The sequence below is a fragment of the Centroberyx gerrardi genome, chromosome 10 (genome assembly GCF_048128805.1).
Source record: "Centroberyx gerrardi isolate f3 chromosome 10, fCenGer3.hap1.cur.20231027, whole genome shotgun sequence".
Classification (NCBI taxonomy): Eukaryota; Metazoa; Chordata; class Actinopteri; order Beryciformes; family Berycidae; genus Centroberyx; species Centroberyx gerrardi.
The window spans coordinates 17,358,357-17,384,748 of NC_136006.1; the positions used below are offsets into that span (position 1 = coordinate 17,358,357).

At 43.8% G+C, this 26,392-nt stretch overlaps 1 protein-coding gene across 1 annotated transcript in view; it reads left to right on the forward strand.

The window, feature by feature from the left end:
- The window catches only part of anos1 (anosmin 1), a 37,828-nt gene continuing 11,436 nt past the window's right edge, over nucleotides 1–26,392 (forward strand). Inside the window, exons 1-6 of the mRNA XM_071927039.2 lie at nucleotides 1–216; nucleotides 6,059–6,106; nucleotides 19,641–19,703; nucleotides 20,008–20,230; nucleotides 24,244–24,428; nucleotides 24,809–24,938. Coding sequence (XP_071783140.1) covers nucleotides 7–216; nucleotides 6,059–6,106; nucleotides 19,641–19,703; nucleotides 20,008–20,230; nucleotides 24,244–24,428; nucleotides 24,809–24,938 — 859 coding nt within the window. The 5' untranslated portion in view covers nucleotides 1–6. The remainder of the gene's footprint in view (nucleotides 217–6,058; nucleotides 6,107–19,640; nucleotides 19,704–20,007; nucleotides 20,231–24,243; nucleotides 24,429–24,808; nucleotides 24,939–26,392) is intronic.

Consider the following 26,392-nt stretch of genomic DNA (forward strand, 5'->3'; position numbering starts at 1 on the left):
GATTAAATGCACAACCGTCGGACCATGTTTTCCAGGAGCCTAAACGTGTGTTTGACCCTGTGTCTGTGGATTATAGTGTTAACAAGCCCGGGAAGTGTGTCTGCGAGGAAGCAGGACGACTCTTTCTTCACTGCCAGCATTTACCGAGCAAGATGCGCTTCGAGATGCCTCAGCCTGCACATCACTCGCATCTCTGCTTTTTTCAAGCACTCTCAGGTAGGAGCATGTGGCCACAGTCCCCCAAACTTCTGACTGTCTGCTCTCTGTGCATCCCAGTAAAAATGAGAAATGAATCTGGTATTGTACTATTTCATCAATGAATATTTGTTCTCTTTAGACAATCCTTTCTATAAAAAATATCAGTGCTTCCCTTGAGCCCACAGTGAACAGACAGGAGCAGGTCACTAATGGTGCTGAAATACTTTCTCAGTTGTGTTTCCTCTCTGGTGTTATTGACAGGGAAATTAGACCTTTCCCAGTGGAGAGTGTCACCAAGAGAGAAAAAATGTTAGCATTAGATGCCCGCACACATATGAGATATGATGGGTTGAGTTTCTTACAAAGTTCCCACACATTTTACATGTCTTGAGTGGGTCGCTTTTATAAAATATCTAACACATTGCGGTATTACTGACACACATAGATGATGGATATTTTACAGATTCCATCAGTGAAAGCCAATTTCTATTCACTTGTACTGATTACAGGAATATGAATTATCCTTTACTTGGATGGACTTCACTTCTGTCATGACTTCAGATATGTTTTTTTTTTTTATTTTTTTAGTGAACCTCTCACTTGCCCATTTATTTTTTGATGGTATGTTTACTCGTCTCACCTAAGTGGAGCCACTGCCTTTCAAATCCATTTTGCAGCAGTATTCCCACAGAGCTTGTTGTGATGCAGTTCAGGTTTGAAGTTATTTGCTAAGGAATTAGCTTTGTGCTTTGGGTGATTTGGTATGTGGTGTCAGAAGTTGTTTTTCACCCTCCACTGGACACACTGTTCTCTCCCAGGACTCCAGAGAAAGGACTGGTCACTGATCCTTCTCCCCTCTGCTCCTTTTCATCAGCTATCTATCTGCTGGCTGTCTTCTACTCACTTCATTTGCATTTGCAAGGCTTTTGTTTCTCTGCAACCACTAGGTGCATTAATGAATCCCTAACTGTCAGAACACATTGTAAAGCATTGTCAAACTGTAATTGGCTATAAAGAATCAACAGAGTGCATTGTCTCCTCCTTTGTCATCTGTTAACTTCACGTTTGAGAGCATTGATTAATTTAGTGCGGCGGTTTTCAATGCCAGTCCTCAGGACCCAGAGCCCTGCTGGTTTTCATTCTAGGCATCTAATCAGTGGTTGATTTACACCTTGGATGAAGGACGAATGCATTAAACTGCAATTAACTTCCTGGTAGGATAGAAAACCAGCAGCCCTTTATGTCCCGAGGACCAGGGTTGTGAACTACTGATCTAGTGCATCTTAAAGCGTGACTTGGCAAGTAGTCTGCTATACTTCTTAGGGATTTGTTTACCAAGAGTATCTCACTGCCCTGGGTTACAAAGTTGGGGCATGAAATCAGCCCCCAGCTTACAGAGAAGTCAAAGGAGATTGAGGAGTAATTGATGAAGTCCCGCCTCTAATGAACAGCTAATAGTCTAGATAATTGACTGCAGAGCCACAATGTCTGAGGCTGACCTCAGGTGTATCCATTGAGGAGAAAATGAGAAGGAAGTATTTGTTTAAAGAGAGGGGCATTTTTTTGAGTTGGTGATAAGGGGGGGTTGCTTGAGCAGGCGTGTGGGTCTAAGAATAGAAGGCAATTGTTGATCCTCTGCAAGGACTGTCCTATGCACTGTGTTCTCAACAGGCCTTTCATGTGGAAATGGGGGGTCTGGTCAGCTGCAAAAACACATGGCTCTCCTCCCCCCTGCCCCCTGCCCCCTGGCCCTGCCGCCAAATGCCAGCATCACACCTCATAGACATGCAGAGGATACATACTGAGCTACCGGTGCTGCTCCAGTGAGGTCACCTTCCTGCTAAACGCTAGGGCCCAATTGTGCTAAATGTGATAAGCTCTAATGTACTGTTGCCACAACACTGGAGCATGCTCAGTCAGCACAGCCTACAGGTGGATCTGCTTCCTCTGCCAGATCTTATTACAGCAACGGGCCGACAGGCAGCTCAGTGCTCCGCTCAAATGATTGAGACGGCAGACCTCTTAATTCATCTCGGAAAGCATTCATCCTTTAGGGGTCATTTAATACGCGATAAGGAAACCAAGACATACAACGCTTTCCATTTTAATGGAAATGAAACGTCTCGGCCGTATGTCAAAGTGACTTTAGCTTACTGTTGGTGATTTTCTTTTAATATTTCTCTGTGTATATTTAATATCAAGTAATCTATACGGACTGTTACTTATTTGGATTATGGTACAAGAGCCAATTTGCTCTCCTGACACATTTTGCAGCTGGAATTTAAAAATCTGTTTTTCATATTGGCTTTAATTTGATCACTCTCTGAATACTGGAGTGATACTGAGAAAACTTTAGCACTTGCAGCTGCTATGAACACCCGTACTTCTGTCCTTTTTTATATGAGGACAAATCAGAGACTTAGTTTTAATTGTCACAGTTGTGAATTAGTGTGAAATGGAAATGGACCATGAAGTTGCAGAGTTGGAAAACCCATGGGTAGGCCATTGGTTGTCAGATTTATGGCAACTTTAGATTTATTAATGTAATAGTATTTCCAAATACAGATGTATTTATTGTCATTTTACTCCACTTTTGGGGAACTTGTCACCACAGTACAATAGACAGAGGGGAACACCCAGCCATAAATATTAGCCTCGGACACTTTAAAATATTAAGAGCGAACTGGGGGCTCTGTTGACTAATGTATTCTGAAAGCATCGGCCTTGTAGTGGATTATTTATGTGGGGACACGTGAAGCCAAAAACAAGGTGTGTCCATGAGGTCTTGTTATTACATTCAAAGTCATAAAAATCTAACATTTTAAATTCAGTCATTCATTTCTGAAGTGCAGTGCAGCGAAGTCTAAGCATGGTACTTGTGAGATTTGTGTTTTCAGCGAAGGGAAGAAAAAACATTGGAAAGTAGTTTTTCCGTGTCCCCTTGTTTTTGCCTTTGATATTGAATAACTTGCGGTGGAATCAAACCGCAGCCAGTGCTCGTCTCATGTGTGGAGTTTTTCATTAGTGAAGACAGCGGATGAATAGGGGTCTATGTAGCTTGGCCTCACCTCTCTGTAAATGCTTTTAAACCATGACAGTCCTGTCTGTAAATCTCAGCCCCCAGTGCTGCTACACCCTGAGCTACCTCCTCTGACAAATAGCCTACATTCCTAACTGGAGACAACTTTACACCATCGTTGTTTGAAATTGATAAAACACCCTTTTATGTTAACGTTGGATGTGAGCTGAAAACATTAGCTCACTTTCACAGCCCCTGTCAAATAATTCATATAAAGTGAATAATTGATGAGTAGAATGATCCTAGACCTCACACCTACTCTAGTCAAGGCCTAAATCTTGAGGCCTTTTATTTTAGTGCTAGATATGTGCCCTTGAGGATTAGTTATTTTGGTGTTGGCTGAGAACCCCTGGGTTGCTGAAGGACACACAGGGACACTGGCCTGTGCTCTGAAGTCCTGTCTCTCAACTTGGCCAGAAATGTACAAGGAGTCATAGGCCAACTCTATTTTCTATACAGAAACACTCGGAGTAGTTCTATGCTAGACATTCATTGGCATTATGAAATGCCACGCAGAAACAGCTCACCGAAGTGAACAGAGATCCATTTAATCCAAATCAGAGGCCCATGGGAAACAAAAGATTTCCATTTTCAAAAGGAGGAATGCTGTCCTCAAAGGTAAAAAAGGGTTTTGTCCATGTTCCCCTCAGATGTCTAGACAATGCAACATGCCCCTGGCCACCTGCTCTGACTTCTCAGCTGACAACAGCCATAATATATCTCTGGGATGAATCCCCTGTTTACATGACTCCGCCGGTGACACTTAAAAAGCGGTGAGCTCACCTTAGCCACACACAGTCACGGAGCAGCGTCCGGGCTCTTCTCTCCAAATGCAACCCAAGTCACATAGGGGGATATCTGGAAAGCATTCATTCACCGGAGTCCTTGACAGTGTTCGGGACTGCATAATGTTCAGACTGCTGAGGAATGTCATGGTGAGTCAAAGGGATGAAGTCCTGACCTATAATTATTCCCCATTGGTCCCTGACATGGTGGGGTCGGGCCTGGACAGCTGGGGCAACATCCCACCGAGCGTCTCTGCTACGGAGATGCTGTCACACTGCAAAATTAGCTCCTCTGTGGATCTGGCCCTGTCGCCCTGATGGATGGGTGAGGAAAGGTGTCAAAAACAGGACCGCTGATTTGATTTAGGACACGGTCTAGAGTTGTGACAATCTGTATAAATTATCTTGATGGATTGTCTGCCAGCGTAAATGTCAAGGCTTTATTTACTGGGTGTCACCAACGGGGGATTTGGCTTACTTTGATTGATAATTTTTCATATGTTACTGCACTCAACAAGGATTTTAATCATGTGATACAGTACAATATTTCCGTCAAAATGCATTGATTGTGTACTAGTGAGGACAATCATTCATGTTTAGGTCGATATTCAGCCAAACAGAGAGAATCTGCCCTATTACACACCCACATAAGGACATAAAACCTGCTGATGCACGCAAAACCGTCTTCAGCCAAGTTGCCACCTGGTTACTGCATTCGGTAACAAAATGTAACAACTTCTTCTAGTCTCTTGGGCTTTCAGACTTTCTGTGTTTTGCGTCATTATCTGCACCTTTTGGGGAAGAGATTCTCTGTTCTAGACATGACCATACAATCATGAATTCCTTTGAAGCTGTCTGACCGTTATCCTTGACACCAAAAGCACAGCGCTTGCTGGTACTGGATGTCAAATTAAACCCTTTAATGATAAGTTCTCTCCTGAGGTCTCATGGGAAATTTCTTCTGGATTACATTGTTGGAAAAGGCTTTGAACTTGACATTGAACTTAAGCAGACTTTTTGCCTGCAGACCCCTAAAGTTTGACTGTATCCTAGCTACCTTGTTGCCTTAATATAGAAGCACAGACAGCATCCGAGACTGAAGCTCAGATCCAAGTCTAACACTAACTAGATTGATTAGACACAATGGAATTTTCAACTCAGTGCCTATATAGTGAAAATGTTTAATTCTGCATGTGGATTTCCCAATTATTCATAGACCTAGATGAGCATAAGCTACATGAGTCAGTAAGACATGAAACAAGCACCTGTACATCCTACTTTTGACACAAAACACATTCTAGCATTTAGTCCTCTTTTATGTTGATCAGCTGGTTAATTCTCCTGAAGCACCAGCCTTGCACTTGCTATCCATGCACAATTATGTTTGCAGAGAATCCTTTGCTCTATTGGAATTCAGGAAATGGCCACTTGCACGAGCCATTTACCCCCCTGGTCCTTCGCCCAACGACTCTCCATATTTGCGCATAGAGGTATTACAAATATCCAGCACCATTAGGACCAAATGTTTGCCTTGCTGGAACGCAGAAGGTGGCACTTCCACAGCAATTAGAGGAAATTGGCGGTATCTGCAGTCTACACAGGAGTGCTGACATCAGTTCCTGCCTCAGTGACCTCGGGGATGTCTGTTGAGAGATCAAACAGGTCCTCAGAAAAGCTGAGGTCACCATGCTCTGCTGAAGCTGACCAGAGGTCTGCCCTGGCCCTGATGCTGTGACCCCCCCTTTCCTGCTTATGTTACACGCACTCAGCATACAAAACAGACTCAAAGTCGCTCAATGAAATTTGTGTGTTACTGCTATTATTACAAGTATTGTTTATCATAATAGGCCCTGAGTATTAGAAAGTGGTAATTAACTGCGTGGTGATAGGACCGAGATGTTTCACAATACGCTCATTGGAAAATGCATTTTCAACAAAACCTCAAATAATGACTCAAGACTCGTGACTCATGGCCGTATTTTCTTTTCTCTTACAGAATAATGGATCCTTGGTGTGGTGCCAGAATCACAAGCAGTGCTCCAAGGTAATGTGGCTCCATTTTCTTTTATGAACAAGACCTATGACACATATACATGCCTCATTATCAGAGGATAATACAACCTAAAGTAGACTAGTCACGACAGGACAAGTTTTATCACGCCTCTTAAGTATCATTTCACTTAGAGAGCTGGGGACACAGCCTGCCAATAGACAGACAGACTCTCTTGATTTTCAGACAGTTCTTCCTACTTTGCGTCTGCTTTCAATGATACCCATTTGCTCTTGTAAGCGAGATACAATTAGGTAAGATGTAAATACATTTTCTGCCTGTTGATTTGTGAAAGCAAAGCATGATTATTTCCACTCTTGTCATTTGGAAGTTTGGGTAGGTGCATGATGGAACGCTTCCCGCAGGGCTTGTTTGTGTTTCGTGCCCTGTCCCAAAGAAGGTTGATACAAAGCTGGTGTTGACAGCTCCTCTGAAAAGATGGCGCTGACATATTCTATCAGCTTCTTCTGCAGCTGTTGACAAGGCCCTCAGAGCTGCGCTGTGCAGACTGCAGACAGAGAACACTATGGACTTGAAACAGGAAGGATGGCACCCTAGCAGAGCTCAAACCCCGGTCCACAGTGGAATTCTGAACAATTCTCTCTGTAGCTGTCAAAGCCTCTCATCTCCTCGCACACAGACCGTGAAACAGGGTTCCAATACTGTTGGCCTGTGAGGACTCAAAATAGGCCGAGAAGTAAACAATACTTATGCATATGTGTACAGTTTTCCCTTTCATGACACCGTGCCTCTGTCTGCTTTTCCTCCCTCCTGTGTTTTCCTTCACGTTATAAAAACTTGTCTTGAATAATATTCAGGAAGTGTGTTATTGCCAGGGTGATGACAAATTGGATCTAATCCTTCTGTCTGTATTTACTATATGTCTTTTTCAATTGGCACGCTGCACAGTTATAAAAACAAATAGTCTCTTGTGTGTTTGTGTTTCTCACACTGTTTAATTGAAGGCTGTAATATAAATCATGCACCTTGAAGTGGCCAAGGACTGTGGTTTACTCATAGGGGAATGCCTGCTGAACATTTAGGCCAATCATGGTGTTGCAAATGATGATTAATTGGAAATACAGGAAAATTAGGAGTGGCTGTATTTTTTATGCTGACTTAACACGGCCTCGCATTTGGTGTACAGATTAATCACAATCAATGTCTAGTATTAACGGCCTCATAAAATTACTCTTTCTGTTTGATTTCTAAATACCCTTTTAGAAATTCAAATCATTTCCATGGCAGTTTTAATTAGCTGAAAACATTAGGGATACAGCAGAGCTGTTGTGCTGTTCTTCCTATTAAATCTGGAAATATATAGGTAATTTCCCTTATCTTACCTTGTACATATTTATAATGTGTTTTTCTCGGTTGTGTCACTAATTTGTCCTAATCTGTATGTAAATTGTCTGCCCAAGAGTAAACTATTCAATTCCTTTTTAATGCGATTTGATATCATAAAATAATTTAAACACCTCTGGGCAAAGCACAATAAATCTATGCAAGATTGTCTGTTAAATATCTAAAATGTTAAATTATTGTTTCTCATTTAAAGAAGATGATTCTTTTTTAATATGAGGCCAGTTTGAATCTGTTTTAAAGTCAATGTATAGGCCCTTTAGAAGGCAAACCTCCTTTGTTTTCTCCATAATGCAGTGAAACTTGTTTCTCTCCTTTCCACTGTGATGGCCAACATTGGTTCTTGGCACTAGTCATTCCCCAGTCATTCATCAGAGTTTTATGTTTGAAAAGGCTTTTGCTGGCTGCAAGTCCAAGCACAGCATACTGTTTTCATAATCAACCAGCTAACATTGCTGAAACTCTGCAAATGTCAGAGATTCTTTAATGGACTTCTTGTTCTCTCTCCTCTAACAAGCATGTCAGTTTGCACTCCTTATCCTACTTGCAGGCTATAATTTAAATGAGGCTGGATTTGATGTAAACTCTTAAAAAGTAATAATGCGTTAATATTACAGTGCTGTGCTATTCTGCCGTTCCATATAGTTTCAAGGGGTCTCCTGTGAATTTTATTGTAGCCAAGCAAATAACTCAGGATTCAGGATCTATGCTCGCTTGTAGGTCAGGGCATGGTGCTGAAGTTTAATTTGGGGCCAAATGTCAATGTTTTAGTAGCAAACATCGCCACACTTCACATCCACATCATTGACTTGAGTGTGCACTTAGGGGCTGTGTGTTTGTCAAAACACAGAGCTATTGTGGCAGCTCTAACAATCGTACCAAATGGGCCCATGCTGTACAGTGGTTCCCAGTGAATGGCTCTACAGCCTCTGATTAGCCTCTTCACTTCATGAACAGCACACAGTCAAACAGAGAGACAAAGGCAGTGGCTCCCAGGGAGTGCAGCAGGGCAGAAGGCCTGTCCACCCAGCGCTCTGTTAAAGAGCCGCAGAGAGCTCCCTGCCTGGGAAGATAATGCGAGGAAGGGCTGCTTAATAATTTAGACAAAGATGCAGTGACCCCGTCCATCTGTCTGCGTTTTAGGAAATCAAAGCCTCCCGTTTCCATTTGAGATGAGAAAGTCATCTCGGCCATCTCGCATGCAGTGTCCAGAGTCGGCCCCGCTCTGTGTCCCATTGTCATGGTAATTAACCTGCTTGCCCTCTCTCTAGAGCAGAGCGAGGTGGCGTTTTGGAGAGCCGGGGAGTCATTATCATGCCATAACACAGGGCCAGCAGCCCAGCCACCCAGCAGACAAACTCCATTCAGCGGGGAGACGCCAGGAGAATAGGCAGCAGGCATTTCTATAAGCTATTGTCATTTTGTCTCTCTACTGTTAGAGCTTCCCACTTGAGAAGTTTGGATGTGTTCCCTGAAAGTTTAAAAACTACAGGGCGTTCTCTCTTTCTGCTGGTGCAAAGAAAATAGAGTTTGTGCGTGTGCATGAGAGAGCGTGCAGAAGCAGCCAAGAAGCTTTCCACATTCAGAGCATGGCTGATATTAACAGGGTTGCTTTCCCCAAGGGTGTGATCCAGGCTCCAAATCAAATGCTAGGATTGACTTGAGGCAGCTAAACGCCGGCCTGCAACAAAGCAGTGCACTTCATTACTCAAACTCCTCTCAGGGATGGAGGAGAAGAAAGGACCTGTACATTACGCTTGGATAAGTTGGCCTGTGGAGAGTCACTGGAACGTGCCCATCACTCCGAATTTTGAAGAAGAAAGTATAATGTATTTCTTGTTAACAGAAAGAAGAGTGAATATCCTGAAGAATAATGTTTTTGTTCAGTATACTTTTGCTCCAGTGAGACTGATCTCTCAATGAATAAGAGAGTGGTGATCACTAAGCCGAAGAGGATTAAACCACCAATCTCTGCTATAATATCTGTAAGCGGTGGGCTGTTGCCTTGGCCTTGCATTTCTCTGTGTTCCAGCCACATCTCTACACTTGCTTCATCAAGAGCTTGCCAAGGGAAAAGCCTTAGAAAGCAACATTGTCTGGTTGCTATTTGATGGCAATGAGTCGTGCTCGTCTTTCACAGAACTCACACATATCCCAGGTGCCTCCTTTGAGTCCTCTCTTTTTCTCCCTACCAATCACACCCAGAGTTGCACATACCAGACTAAGAATAAGGAGTGTTTACTCTTTTGGATTACGTGCGTCTTAGTCTTTACATGTAGGAAGCTGCGGAGCGGTTTGCCTGAATAACAATCATTGGAATGCTACTATGTCTCTCATTCAAAAGTGTCTTTCAAAGCCCGCTGTCAACCCCCCTCCCAACCCCCACAGTTTCTCACGCCAAAATAAAATGGTCAAACTTCCCCAACAGTAGCGTTTTTCTGGGTCAATCAGTGTAATAACATTAAATTGGCTCGGTCCTGAACATGCATTAATCTTTATCTAAAAGAAAAACAACAATTATGCAAAGGGAAAATATCACTTTCCTTGTTAGCTACGAGGTTGAAGAGTTTACTAGGGCCTTTGTGTGGTCATCTTTTCTTTTGGCGGTAGGCAGTATATTTTGAGGCGCACTGAAAAGATCTGATAGTAGGTGCTGGTTGGAAGGTTTATTGCGGGGCATGGCTGGGATTGTTGTGCGCTTGGTCAGACTTCAAAGCACCTTTTGGTCATGTTGAGGCCAGACGCTCGTCTCAACACCCTGCGCTTTCCTGACGGACGACGGGCCACACCACCAGCACCGACGCCTCAAAGCACGCTGGAGTGGAAACCGCGGTCAAGTGGGGACCGCCTGGATTCCCTGTCAGTGTAGCTGCTAAAGCCGGCTGTAGAGTTTAAGTGTAAAGAGCCAGTCCTTGCCATTTTGTCATACTTAATATTCATATTTCATATAGTCCTGATATAATAGCTAAGTTACTGCTCTAAGGTACTCTAAGATACACATCCATAGTTTCTCTGAAGCCTGTCCTTTTTGTATTTATCTAGTTTGAGGCAACGTGTGTGTGTGTTTGTGTGAATGTGTGTGGGTGGCGGAGGAGTGTGAAGCGGGGCTGGTCAGTCCCAGCAGGAAGGACCTGATCTGGACATGGTTGTTAAGTTTCATTGGCTGAAGGGGGGGTTGCTTCATTGGCTGCTATCTGTGGAGCTCATTATTCACATGGTGGGTGGCAGAGAGTGAAAACCCCCACAGCAAGACCAAAGACACAGGAGAGGAGCCTGAAAAGCTCTGCAACTAAACCAACAGTTTAGACTTCCTCTGATGGTGGCAGTTCATATCTAAATCTGCTGTCTGTAATGCTGTCTATCCAATACCTATGTGATGGGGACTACTGTATAAATCAGTAGTATATGAAGAAAAACATCTGCTACATATATGATCAGGTTTTTGTTTTGTTTATCCATAAGAGCTGTGATGGGCAAATGTCTCATCAACCAGTGTTTTTATTGATCCTACAGAGCATAGGCTCCTTTGAATGGTAGCCGTTTATTTTCTAAGATAATGAAGCTTTCACAGATAGCCTGATTTCACACCATCTCCCTGTCAGATGGGATTTAATTCTCTTGAAGGATTATTGTAATCAAAGCTGCTGTAAAATCCTCTTTTTGCAATAATGACCAGTCACACAGACAATCTGCTCTCATCCAAGTGTTTATTCTCATTCTGAAAATGTATCGGGCGATTGGCTTGTCGTGCTCGGCTCATATAGCTTAAGTCTTCTGCTGATTTTGTCATCCTCTCCTAACCAAGCTCACGTGTTCCTGCTTCAGCCTGGAGAAATTAGCGCTTGAAATTGTTCTGTGGCATTTATTTGTGGTCTACGTTATCATTTTGTTACTGAATTGATCTTGCCAACAGTCTCATTGGAGAAGGAAAGATTAGAATGTAAGAGTCCTAAAGCTGATGTACTTAGTAGATGTCGGCTTATCAATTTATTCCAGCTACATTCAAAGCTGCTGTGTCCTGCAGTCAAATCCCATAGATTGTCTGTGACACTATTGGACGGATGGATAACCAGAATGTGTGTCAGACGGTCAGTGATCGACAGCTCTCCTAACCTCTGACCTGGAGGTCACTATTTCAGCATAGTAATTTACAGTCAGGATTTCCAAAGACTGTAACTGGGGAAAAGAATCAGTCATTTGGTTCTCTTTAGATCTGTTTTGATCCTTAATTTCCACAGCAGTATAAATCCAAAGCTCTTAGCCCTCACCTCGCCCTATATGCCCCCTTTTATAAAGCCTATCTTTGTGCTCCAGTAGAATTGAAATACACATAAAGTGGAGATCCATCATCACTTTTTAATAAATTGAACGCATGCTTTAATTGTTATCGGGTTGCTTGTCTTTTCTCAGGCAGGAGGTGTTACAATTCAAAGACACTCAGAGGACCACTGGTGTAAGGGGCTGTTGGTGGGAATTGAAGAGGGTGAGTGGGATTAGTGGATCTGAAGTGTTTCTGAAACTCAAATAAACAAGGGGAGATAGTGGTGGAATGTGACTGCAGCATGGGATTAGGACAGCTCTCCTCCCCTCAAAGGCTTGTCTTGTCCTACACGTCGTTGGCCTACATTGTGACAGAATCTCCAGGGTCCAGATCAACGCCATTTCATTTGAGATGAGGAGGGATTGGGACGGCTTGAGTGGTCACAGCAGGAGCCTTTAGCTTGTTTACTATCTCCTCAATCCTCAAAGGACGACGTCGCCATAACAAAAATGCATTTCTCATCTTCTGTGTGGAAAATGGGAACCGATTATCATAGCTTTAAATCAACAGCATAGGACGTTTAAATAAATGGGCTTTGGCGCTGGGAAAGCATGTTATCATATGATCCCATTTTCAACTCCGGTTTCATGCGTCTGTCATCGTGACATGATGGCGCTTTATGTCATCACCGATGGCAAGACCGCGTGGGAGTGAATACAGTAAATCAGAGGAGATGTTGAGCAGAATGACACGGCTTTTAGGGGACATCGGAGAGGGTTTGGCTTTCCCAGGCCGCGTCGCAGCGAAAGGCCCACTGGCCCCTTTATCACCAATCTGACCCCGCATGATGGATACATCCTGTTGAGTCTAATTGTCATGAAATGTAAACTGAGCCCAGAGGAAGGTGATAACTGAGGCTCTTCTTACAGCCACTGTAATTTTGACTCTTGTCGCCGCAGAACGCAACAACACGAGATGGCAGGGGAGCTGTAAGAGTAGGAGCCCTCACAGGGGAGTGGGCACCGGTGTGCGGGTGTCTGGGTGAAACTTCAGAGTCATTAAGTATTAAGTGAACTGCTATTGCATTCCACAGCAGACAAAGCCCAATTCTGGCTAAGCTGTGTGGGTTTTTTTGCTCATAAATAAGGCAGGCACCTCTGATTGTGGGGTATATGTATAATTCATGGACTGCCCCTCCTGCTCCTCCCCTTTTCCTTCTCTCTTTCTGCCGAGCTATTCCTCTCCAGCTCTTTGTTGTCTGCACCCTCAACTGCATTTAAATTAATAATTAAAGTGATACTCAAAGAATGTCTGTGACACCACCTGCTAGGTCACTCACCGTCTCCTAGCCCGATTTTGAGAAGCAAAATAGAAAGTCTTCAACCGTGTACATTTCATTTCACCCCATTAGAGCTGGAATAGTACACTGTTTTAGTTGGTTGTAAACATGAAAGAATTATGACACTGGCATACTTCCCGCTCAAGGCTGTAAAGTAGAGATTTGGAAAAATATGTCATAACTTGTGTAAGGGAAATTGAACGAAGTCTGCATCCATCTTAGTCTGAATTAATTAGTTCTGACTAAAATGATGATAATTGCACCTTTTTATTTCTCTATTATCTGTATTATGCACTCTATTGGATGTAGCCACGAAGCAGACTTTTTGGTTTGACAGCTGGAGCTTGACAGCAAACAGCAGAAACTGCTTAACACATAACTACTTGTACTTACAAAAAGCTGTGTCACTGATGGGTTGCTCAAATAATAGAAATAGAGCAAGCTGTCTGTATCCTATAGAAACCCTGTATATCCAGTTTCTCCATTTTAGGACAATAATTGCCAGCTGACATGGTCAAAACACATGGGAAATTTCATTTTTTTCACAGCTGCTGCAGGATCCTGATGATGTGTTGCTAGCAGACAGCTTGTCCTTCCTCAGACGAGCTATGACAGTGATAAAGACAGATATATACTTGAATATATATATTTATATATGTGGGAGACTAGCCACCAATTGCTCCACACGTAGATTACCTGCCACAAGGGTGTCATGTACCTCCAGGACATCAGCATAGAGAGCAAACAGAGCCCAGAGACACCAACATGCTGTAACTGTCGTCTTCTCTGTCCCGGAATACAGCACATCCTCCGCTGACAGTGACCCATGTGGGTTTGTCATTATTTTGCAGAGGCTCAGGTAATTGCAGAATAGAAAACCCCCCCACAGTAGCCACTACAGTAGAACTTTATTTATCCGCTGTAATGGTCGTCACCAGAGAATGAAGTGTTCAGGACACTGAAATGTATAGAAATATCAGTCGAAGGTTATTCTGAATATGAAACATCCATTCACATTCCATTCACGCGTGTGCTGTTAAATAGGTCCTATAGTTGCATGTGTAACATTATAAATACAATTCCAACAATTCTACACAATGAATAGAATAAATTTTCACATATTTTTTGCCACATATTTTAATCCATCTTTCCGGCTCTGTTCAAAGTGTGACATTCATATAAGCAAGGTCCTGCTGCTGTTTATGACCAATATTTATCAGAAAGATGTGTGTGTGCATGTGTGTGTGTGTGTGTCCCTGTGTGCCTGCTGCATATAGAGTTGCAGACTCACATCTCAAGTCAGCACACTGTTAATCTGCCTTTTTGATCTACCTGATCCACCCCACTGTCCTCTCGACACACACCTGTGCTGCTTTTATGGCAGCGCCGAAAGACAAAACATGATATTTCATGGACTTTAAGCACTATAAGGTCGCATAGGGTTGAGGAAACAGTGTGTCTAGACTTTATAGCAGCTCAGGACGGCGTATCTTCTTCCTGATTTACTTGCTACATTTTTACAGTCCTGTGAAACTTAATGGCAAGCCGGAGACAGATATTGGAAAGCATTAATAGCATATGATTTTATACTTATTCAGATCACAGCTCCAACACTTGATGAAATATGTTTCAACTTTAGACATACTAAATTCAGCCTGTAATGATAGTCCCACTGGGCATCAGTGGAGAGGCAACTCCGAAGCTGATTTTTTAATTTTTAAAAAAAAATTTTTTTTTCAGGCCTGTCACGCAATTCCTTTTTCTATAAGATTTTAAGGACATGGTTGAAATAAAAGGCTTGACTTGAATATGGATGCGGATGGAAATCAAGCTGACTTTGAATTCTTTAATGCAGTTTGAAGTAGGGCCTGTGCCGTGAATGAGAATGAGGGAGAATGTGGGGAAGACAGGAAAACCATCAAGACTAATGGTCCACATAGTGGCTTTCCTCTGAGAACTGAGGGAGAGAAAGAGAAGGAGTAAGAGAGAGAGACAGAGTGCAAGTAAGAGAGAATGAAAGTCGGAGAAAGGAGAAATAAGAGAAGAGAACTGATAAGAAATGAGAAGAGACCGGGGAAGTAGCGAGAGGAGTCAGACAGGGGAATAAAAGTGAAATCGAGTGAGAGAAGTGAGTGAACACGCGCGGCAGACGGGAGTAAGTGCGTGTCGCTGTGAAGGAGAGAGCAGGGCCGGTGCCTGGCTCCTGGACTGGGTCGATAGATATGAGCGGCAAGCTGAGAGCTGCCGGAGTAATTGAGTCTGGTCATCGGGAGCGTGAAAAGCGCCGGGGCAGCAGAAAATAGCCATAACTCAATGAGATAGGAGGTGAGATTTACTGTGTGTGATCAACAACAGAGATTCCTCCATATCTGGCTCTCCCAGAGGAGCAGGGTGCCGCAGCTGCCTCCCAGGGGCAACAAAGGCACCTTGTAAATATCTGCTGGCACCACTCGGGCCTGACACTGAACTTCACGGCCGGGATCGATCGGTTCAGCTCCCAGGATCCATCTCTTATTTTACCGGATAATAGAGAGAAAACTTACCGTGGAGGTCCAGGTGACATTTGAGCAGAATTTGTAGATGCAGGGAAAGCACAGGTAGTAATGGCACGTCATTTTGTGTTTGATAAATTTGAACATGTACAAAATAACGGGAGTTGTTATGCTGAAGTTACTCACACATCTCCCTGTGATTGTACAAATATGCTGAGGCAATATGGGAAAATGTCATCTGCGTTAGTATGAATTATGCTCCATCTTTTATTATGTCTACACTGTGTATTGTTAAGCCTGGGGCAATCTCGACTGGTAGCAGTTCATGCTTCATTAACTGAAACAAAACACTTCTGTGACATTTTATACATACACTTTTTTCATAGTTTATGTTGTTCCAGTTACTCCCCTGGGGAAGTGAGCAGTTTTTACGATGGACAGAGATATAACCATGCCCCTGAGACGGAGAGAGAGAGAGAGAGAGAGAGAGAGAGAGATGTTCTAGGATGCACAGCCGTCCTCTCCTGCTCCCTCTCCTCTCCCATGCCTCTCCTCCCCCCATCTCGCCTCTCTTCACCCCCCCCACGCACCCACCCACCTCCCCTCTGCTTCATCCTAGCCGTGACAAAGTGAAGACGGGCTGTGGCATTGGCTGCCATTCAGCCTGACTCTCTCATCGGCCCCACAGAATGCCTTTCAGGGTCCCCCAGAGTAACAACTGCTGCGTTTTATTACAGCGTGAAATGGGGAGTGAAAGACCCCTATGGATGGTCCTACTTAACCATGCAGAATGTGTCACTATTGGGGAGGAAGATAAGAAGACAAAGGGGAAATCAGCAGCACAAATGCTTTTGTTAAAGGGCTGCTAACTAACAGTTCAAGTCCATAGAAATAGCCCATGCTCTTGTTTACATCTGAGAGCAAAAACATTTGACATCTTTTTGTTGAAATTTGTACAGAAATATGTTAACAACTCATACGATAATTGGATGCATACTCTTGCTATTCAAACTGATGGGAGCCTGTTGCCAGCCTGAGAGATTTGCTTGAGGGAGAATCATAGACTGGCACCCAAGCTAAGCAGACACACTATGTCCAGCCCAATTATGTTCTATACTTGAGTCCCATGTCGTCTTTTCCCAGATGAGATCTCCTCGTCAGGACTATGCCTTGGACTGAAGATTCACAGCAGCTGATATTTTTGGGGGGATTCGGCTTCAAACTGTGTAAATAGGAATCAGGCTTTTGATTGATGAGAGCACCTTTGTAATTATATACAGCCGTCCTATTTGCTTTGGCAAGACATCTGTCGTCAGACCTCCCCTTCCCTACTTAAATGTCAGGTTGTGGGTGTGGCTGGGGAGCAACGTCGACAGATTGTCAGTTATCAGCACACCTGCAGAGAGCTCTCACTGCCACGACGCAAACGCTTATCTTTTTTTTTTTTTATGATTCCTTTTTATGACATATCCACTCATTCGGCAAAAACAACGGTCCCACTCAAAATTCTTCAAAGTTATCACATTCATTCTTCCTATTAGCATTCAGCAGTCTGCCCATTTTTGTGTCATGTGAAAACCCTCGCCCTGAAGAGTTAATAAAACAACCGCCGCTGACTGAGTGGGTTAGACATCACTAAACACACAGCCAACATTCTGATCTGTGTTGCAATCTCCTTAGTATGCAATGCGCTGTCTTAATTCAAGCTGCTTGGCACGCAAACTTGAGCATCTCGAGGTAACCATGATTCTATTTTCACTTTCTGTATAGTTGTGATTGTGGTGGACCAGAAAAAAAGGACCCATCCTTAAGAAAAGCCAATGGAATGCATTCATTCCATGCACACAAGATCTTTCAATGAGGAAAATGAGCTTGATCCCCCGGCTTATGCGTGTATGTTCAGTGATTTGTAGAAGGGATTTGGGGGCTTTAGCATGTGCGTCTGCCGGCAGAATTTCCTTTAGACACTCTGGTGCGGCACAAGTCATTGCCTCGACACCTCATTGTTCCAGCGCGGCGCTCGTGAGAGGCTGGGTGCTGAGGTTGCTGCTACTGCCCACCTCCTGCCTCAGGCGAAACCCTAAGAGGACTCGATTGAGACCGAAGTAATGATACCATAAGGTCACAATAGTATTAAAAGCAGGGGACGATAAACTGCAAAGACTCTACGGACTGTGAGGCACTCTTTGGACTTAGCATTTTTGCTCATATGTCATCTTAAACCTCTTTAAAGTGTTACAGTGGTTTTACCTGATCTACTCTGTAGAACCCACAGTAGTTTCTTTTGGAACACTCGGCTGTCATAACTCACTGCTTTTCCTCCAAGGTGTCCAATGTTCACTCTGGCACTTCACTTTATATCACTGGAGAGATATATGTTCCTATGAAGTAATTAAGAAAATACCTCTCCTCCAGCAGCTCCACCACCCTCTCTCTACGAGGAGTCTGCTGTTAACACTTCAGTGTCCGGGCAGCGCTCCTTCAGGAGCCGAGGCGAGACTGAGCGAGCAGAGAGCGAACAGAGAAACTCAGCGCAGAGTGTAATTGAGAGCTGGCAGGCGAGCGCATGGTCCTGATTGCAGCATGTTCCTCCAGAAGCCAGGTTTATGTTTCATCATGTGCCCGTCCACCGCACTCCATAAAAAGCAAATAAACTTTTCACTGGCAATGGCATAATAACGACAGAGCTAGCTAATGAGCGAATTAAAGACTCATAAATAAAGATTTGGCTCCCTGACTGAGATGTGAAGTTTCTTACATCAACACTGTGTTTGATACACTCTCTAGGTGTCCTCGTTCAACCGCTGAGATGTGGGTGCATTCTGTACTAACTGCAGTGTACCTTACATAACATTACATATTGTTCTGATAATCTACTTTCAGGAGATTGATTCACTTTGTGGCCTTAAATTCACCTCAGCAACACTCCTGCGCTTATTACTCCTCTGATGGCAGCTCTCCATATCTACTCTATCATAGATGCCCCCCCGCCGACCAACATATTGGACTTTCCCAGATGAAGAATGCGGGGGAGTCTGTTGAAAGTTTACTGCTGTGCCTTGCCTCCGAACTGTAGCTGGTGCAGGAGTCTAAATTGAATGGAGTTGAATGAATGACTTTGGCAGGTCTCTGGTTGGTGTGGTTTGGGCCGCTCCCAGTGCTACACAGAAGCAGCCCAGCAGTGGTTTCACTGTGGGAGCTCGCTCCTCTCCTTTCACACTGGCTCTCTCGGCGGCCAGCAGTGGGAGCACATAAGCCCCCAGCCTTGCTCAGTCCCATCTGAACACATGCCCTTCACTGCGGTGGCATCTGCCTGATTCTATTGGACGTGCGTGAACTTTCGTTTTATTACATTTGGCTTTATTGAATTTGATTTGTTGAGGGTGAGTTGTTGTATTTACAGCGAGAGGAATTTGACCAGATTGGTAAATTTTCATTTTCAATTTTATCATCCATTAGGTTCGGCAAAATGACTTTGAGCTACACTCACACTGAGGCTTTGCTTTCATCCTGTGCCGGTGCCAAACATCCAGTAAATAAGTTCCACGTGTTTAAAAAGGGAATCCCAAGAACATTAAACTGGGTGTATCATCTATTAAGCACTCTCTCCTCAACGTGGTACAGAGAAGGGAGTTTGGGTGCCAGTGCCAGACTGTATCAGGTCCAGACATGAGCAGGAGGAGGAGGAGAAGCTGCAGTAAGAGGAATGGGGTGTAGGGGGGTACGGGGGTAAGTAGTGCTGGGGCATTGAAGAGGGAATCTGTCAGGGCCAGAAACAAACAAAACCCAAGCATCAGTAGAGTTCTAGAGACAGGGCAACAGTGCGCTTGTCTCTGTTCACAAGCAACAACCCTTTGGCCCGCGTCTGCTTTTGTCGAGGATTGTTTTATGTTCTTTGAAGGTATGCGGGGCATCTGTAACAAAGAGGTGTGACTGGTTATTGTGGTGAATGTGCAGGGGAAGTGGCTGAGTGAGGTGCCTGTCAGGCAGAGCACAGAGAGCACCATCGCTAGAGCAGCGGCTCTTTGATGTGGCTTCTTCTTTGAAGAACTGACACCCTTCTCCTTTCCACAGTGCCTGGAGCCCTGCAAGGAATCCTGGGACCTGAAGGAAAATCAGTGCCAGGATTTATGCGAGGTATGTCACCACCACAAATACCATGGTTGCCTCAGACTCAAGTGTTTGAGCTCTTCATACTTGGTGGGAAAATTCAATAAGAGGAAACTTTGAGAGGAGTGTGAAGTGAGTCTTTTTCTGTAGAGTAATGGCACTCTCTGTAAGGTTGAATCGAAGCTGTTTAATTTACTCGCCACTCCAGTGAGTCATAAGCTGAAATGTAAACAGGACAATCCCTGTTAGCTCACAGAGCTGCCTGCTTGCAATCTGACATACATTTTTCCTCTCCTCCTCCTCCCCCTCCTCCTCCTCCCCCTGCCCTTAGCCCCTCTTTCCCAAGAAGCACTACGAGTGTCTGACTAGCTGCGAGTTCCTGAAGTCGGTCGAGGGAGTGAAGCAGGGCGACTGCCCCGCCCCAGAGAAGGCCAGTGGCTTCGCAGCAGCCTGCGTGGAGAGCTGTGAGGAGGATGGAGAGTGTTCAGCTGTCAAAAAGTGCTGCTCCAACGGCTGTGGCCACACCTGCCAGCTGCCCAAGAACCTCTACAAGGGTAATACTGCAGCCCAGTTAGCTAACTCCTGCTTGGATGATTTACAATGGAAGGGTACTACCACCCAAAATACCTCTCTACCATCCTTGTATTACTATGCTGTGAGTAATGTAGAATACCTCTAAAACTGGTTTAAACATTAGAATAATGTAATAATAGTGAAGTTTGTGATTTGCAATATAATATAATAGAATTTTGAATTACTTAAATTTCAAAGTCCTTGTTTTGGATAATCCAAAGTGGGAGAAACATTGATTTTGCGGAAAAGAATCACACACAAGCAATCAGAGGGAGAGGTGCTACCTTACATGAAACTACATTACAAGGGATTACAAGGTGCAACACTCTCTTAATGAAAAATGTCCTTAACCTAACTTTAATAGTTATCCTTATTAAAAACATCACATTTTAGATATAATCATGTTTTTAATGTGATTAACTAGAGAGTGTTGCACCTCTTAATCCCTCTCTGAGAAACATTAATTTAAAGTCTCAGTAACACCAATTGTGGATTGCGTTTTAGTCATTTTAGACAACAACATACTAGAAAGTCTCATCATGAATCTTTATTTAAGCACTTTGATGTTTTTTTTTATTTCACCCACACATTCCTCATACTGTTTCTGATGTAAATTATATTTACTCAGTCTTAAATTATTCTGGATAAGCTTGAGGGTTTTCAGAGTCGCAGATGTACCCAGGAATCTTCACTCCAGTAAAATGGTTTAATAGCAGTGCCCAAGGCGGCCCGATGTTCTGAGGGCGTCGAGCCATTGTGCGAGAGGACTTATAGTCTCTGCACTTGGAGATGGGAGTTGGAACTCCACTATATACAATATCGGCACACAATTGCTGGCAGCCTTAGGCCATAACAAAGTTGGAGATGTTGAAGTGAGCTCAGTGGAAGATGAGAGTCTGAATTCAGCTTTGAACCACTGCAGTGACATAGCTCTGAATGCTTTGAAGTGCACTGTGTACGTGTAAGCATGTGCGCAAGTCTGCGTACTTACTATGCGTGAGTTTGGCTGGGAGAGGCTAGAGCGTGTGAGTTTGAGCTGGAGCGTGTGCACCTTGAATATGTTAGTATTTATATATGCATTGGATAAATGTGGAGGGAATTCTTTGTGAATGTCATGGTCAGGAGATGAACAGCGCATTGATGGAGCAAGATGAAAGGAGGCATATCCTTGAAAAGTTCAATACAGGGATCCAGTCAATGAAAACCATTCACCTTAGCGAGAGACCTTCAAATCAGACGGCTAAGCCGCTGAGTTAGTCCAAACACTGAGTTCATGATGGATCGCTGTCAGGACTAGATTTACACATAATTCCATTTAGCAGTTTGGTGAAAGTCCTGATAGAATTCCCGTCCTAGTCTTCAGTGTTAAAGGTCTAATTAGTTGCTCATGGTTTGAAGAGCGTAATTGTTTCTATGTGTGCACAAGTGTGTATTCAGTCTTGGGGATGATGATCCATAATGCTGGAAGCCATTAGCCAACACAAGCGGGGAGAAATGGAGCGTTTCCCCTGCTGAGATCACTCTCAGATGTGTGTGTGTGTGTGTGTGTGTGTGTGTGGGTGTGTGTGTGGGTGTGTGCGCGCAGGTTAAGGTCCCCAGCCTATGTGTATGTCCCTGAAAGAGCAGGCTGATGGAAAAAAAAAAAAAAAAACCCCCAGCAATCTTTGTGATCTCTGTCTTTTGAACATAGAGACAGCGGACCCCCACTGGGCTTTTGTTCCATGTGTACCGAGGCTCTTCTTTTCTGTACATCAATAGAGCCTGACACTATTACACATCATCCACTACTCTCTAACTCCCTTTCAAATATGTGTTCGCGGAGGTGTGCCTCAAATAAAATTTGCTTGGAGCACATCGGAGATAGCTATTTCAGATTTGTACAAAATTAATGAGACTTTCCAGGGTTTGAGAGTCCCAATTATGGAGCTTTTACTAGTGCTATATTACATTATGACTTTATATGAATATCATGCTTCTTTCTGTATTTTTATCTATGCCAAAAACCGGTTTATTAGGCTTCTCCATTTCTTTCATTTTCATATATCTCTCTCTCTCTCTCTCTCTCTCTCTCTCTCTCTCTCTCTCTCTCTCTCTCTCTCTCTCTCTCTCTCTCTCTAGTTATTTGTTTGAATGTCTGTTGATCTTACAGACTACATCCCTTGGAAGATACAGCACTGCATGTTATGGATCTCCACTTGTAATGCCTGTTTACTGATCAAAAGCACCGTGCGGCTTTACACCATACTGTGCTGTGGAGACAGACAGGAAGGAGTGGGGGAAAAGCAACGTATATGAGAAGTGTGGATGGCAGGATGAAATGAAGTGCAGTGAGAGTTGTATATACTCACACTGTCAGAACAAGTCAGTCAGTCAGTCAGTCAGTCAGTCCGTCAGTCAGTCAGTCCGTCAGCTATCCTCGGCTTACGGGAAGCCATCGTGCCGCATTCATGTGAAAGCAGTATTTGCAAATTTTCCTCAACCCCTGTAATTACAGCAGTCATTATGATAGTATGTGCGTGAGTATTGAGAATTATAATCCTGGAGTGTAATTGTTGGAATGAGTAAGACATGAATGGACGTTGCACTCTTGATCGAGGTTCAGCAGGAGTTGCATCATGGTTTGGAGAGCATGGAGTAAGCGTGTGGCCATTGAAAAGCGAATGCTGTATGATTCTTGGACCAAACCTGACCCAATAGTTATCTTTGGAAAGAGCAAGCTGAGAGAGAGTTACCCTCCCACACATTGCGGAAGAGAGAAAGTGTGTGTGTGTGTGTGTGTGTGTGTGTGTGTGCTATGGTTTGTGCTTTGCAGGAGTATTTGTGTGACTTTGTGGGAAGATGAGTTAAGACAGAGGGGGAAGAGGAATGCTGTGGTACTGTTGATGTTCGTTATTGCGCAGGAGATGTGACACACACACACACACACATACACACACACACACACACGCACACACACTCTACTGTGGAGCTGTGAAACCACAGCACAATGACCCCCAGCTGTTGGTGTGCAGAAAGCTGTTATCTGTGGGACAAAACAGAATACTGACTCCATATGCATGTGGCGAAGGGAACCTCCTCCATCTTCCAGGAGTTTATGAGCCTCAATCAATCACTTTTACATGCCCTGTATAAAGAGTGAATGGAGATATAACTAGATCAAACGCCCTGCATACAAAACACACTCTTGATTATGTTGTTTACAGACAGGCCTCGAGATAGCCTTGAGCTTGTGCTGATGCTGTTTATAAATGCAGAGCAGCGCTGGGCTGCTGCTCAGTGACAGAGGTCCAACATAATGGTCTGAAGTGCTAGGAGATTTATTGAGAACCGTGGGATGTGTTCAGCCTCCTCCTGTACTTCCAAACTTGCTTTTCCAATCTCCATCTCATTATCACTGTGCCCGCCGCTCAATCAACAACTCACTACGTCTCAACTGTAATAAATCCAGCAGAGAGAGTCAATCTGTCCTGGCTGCACATTTGGTTCAGTCCTGCACTTAATAAATCTCTAATTTATTGCACATGGCCACATCGACTGAGACTGAATGGGCTGAATATGAGGAGCAATGATGCAAATGAATTGTACATGTATACGTGTGTGTGTGTGTACTTGTGTATTTAGTGTGTGTGTTTGTATGAGAGAGAGAAAGAGACAGACGTTAAGAACACCATCTTACATACCTAGATGCTAACTATCTATATCATCGCTAAGACACACAGCTACTAAAACACTATCTCTCTAGCCAGGGAACATCACAATCTGTCACAGCAGAAAGACGATGCTGTTGACCCACAGCATGTACTCCATCTAATGCGGTGATGTCATGTCTCGCTGTCAAGTCTGTAACTGTCCAACTCTGATGGTGTCATTTATCTCTTTAAGTCGCCGTCACCAAGAGGTTGTTAGGAAAAATAACAGTTTTCATGTTGAGGTTCACCTAAAATGTTCCACACAGTGGCGATGTTACGATGATGTGTTCCTTCCTTCCTTTTAGGCGTCCCGCTGAAGCCTAGGAAAGAGCTGGTGTTCTTGGAGCAGCCGTCGGGTCAGCTGGAGATCCGCTGGTCCTCCAAGTTCAACATCTCTGTGGAGCCCGTCCTCTATGTGGTGCAGCGCCGCTGGAACTATGGCATCCATCCCAGCGAGGATGATGCCACCGAGTGGCAGACTGTGGCACAGGTAGGGTGATTTATCCTATAAACCATACACCTTACACACAAAATTCTGAAAAGCTCCTTCTGTGTGATAGAAAGTTTTGGCTCTAGATCTCATCAAATTGTGGTTGTGTGAGTCTTTTGATCAGACATTTGGTATTCGTATCATTGTATGAAATTTCAGCTTCACATGTCACAGCATGCCACATGCTACAGCTGTGAAAGTGCTGCACTGCGCTGACAGAGTGTTGCACACGGTTGCACATTCCTCACAGTCACAATGTCTTTGAAAGTTTGGCAAAGAGAAACACACAGATGACTGATATGGCAGCAAACTCACATGGGGCTGTGACCCGGCGTGAACCCTGACCCCTGTGGTTTGCTCTCTCCCCATCTGTCCCTCAGACTGCAGAGGAGCGCGTCCAACTGGCTGACATCAGAGCCAGCAGATGGTACCAGTTCAGAGTGGCTGCAGTCAATGTCCATGGGACCCGCGGCTTCACCGCCCCTAGCAAACACTTCCGCTCCTCCAGAGGTCTGTGCGTGTGTGCATATGCGCGTGTGTGTGTGTGTATGTGTGTGTGTGTGTGTGTGTGTGTGTGAGGTGTGTGTGCGTGTGGCCTTGCTTTGAGTGTAAGTTCCTGTTTGACACCCAATGCCCTCCATTTGTTATGGTTAAGACCTTGGAACAGGTGGAGCGTTTGGGAAAGAGTTTTAAAACCTGATTTGACTCAGTAATGCATATTGTGGCCCATTTATATTCATCTAAACAGTCATTGTGTAGTGCATACTCCAGCTGCATGTCAACAGAGCAAGCATTTAATCAAACATTTACTAAAATTACTTGTTTATATACTGAATATGATCAGTGAAGTCAAATATGCATTTATGACTTTGATTCCTAATGCTGTTCACACTGCCTAAAATGTGCCTGGATTCATGTGTTCATCATTACCTTATATAAACCTTTGAGTTCTTTTTACTACCTTGTTAACCTGAACCCTAAATCAGATTTACTTAAAGCATTTCTCCACCACAGTTTCTGCACACTTGCCCAATGAACTAAATGGAAATAGTAATTCATGCTGATGCCAAGCAGAATGCAAGTAATGAGAAAGGACTGGGTGCGCAGAACATTTCTTTTCTGTGTTGCAACCAGATCTTCATTTATGTCTTCAAAGGAGGGGTTTTCCCCTCTTTACAGTCGTATAAAATGTAATATGTCTGAATTAGTCAGGATATTGCAGGTTTCAAATGAATGCAAGTGTTGTCTAGCTTCCAGAGGGAATGAGGTAACGTAGGCGCACTTCAGATCTTTGCCACAGATTAGTGAGTTCTGATGGCAGCCCATGTTGCTGCTCGACTCCCCTCCCCTGCATGTTCGATGTTGAATGACACTAAATAGCTGTGTAGTGCTGCAGATGGCATTTGTTAAAGCTGTGGCCGATTGTTATGTGTTTCCCAGGGATTACAGGTTTATCAATGTAATATTGTGTCTAGATTTCATCTGATCTAGATCAGATAGTGTGTGTTTGTTTGACATGTAGAGGCAGAACCATGTGCCCACCAGTTCAGTTATATTGAGATGAAATGGCACAGGATGCAGCCGTGAGTTCTAGTGTTGCCTGAATTTTTATTGTACTCACAACACAGCAGTATAGTTTTTAAAATAGCCTTTGTGTTGCAGGGATTACTTACGGTTAAATTTCAACTTTTTCAACTGTTTGATGTGCATTTAGCATCAATAGACTTTACTAAACAGATGTACTTTATTAATATAGATAGATACAACTTACAACTGTTTACTAGTGGAGCATTGGCAAAGGTCCTGGAGGACTCACCGTCCTGTGCCAAATGCCAAAAACCTGTGCCAAAGACAAAAAAGTATTAGTGTGTTTGGTGGTGTGTGCGTGTTGACCTTTCCTGTCAGTCCTTAGTCATACATGTGCTCCCCAGAGCGTTGTGGATGGCTGTCTTGACAGAGCCAGA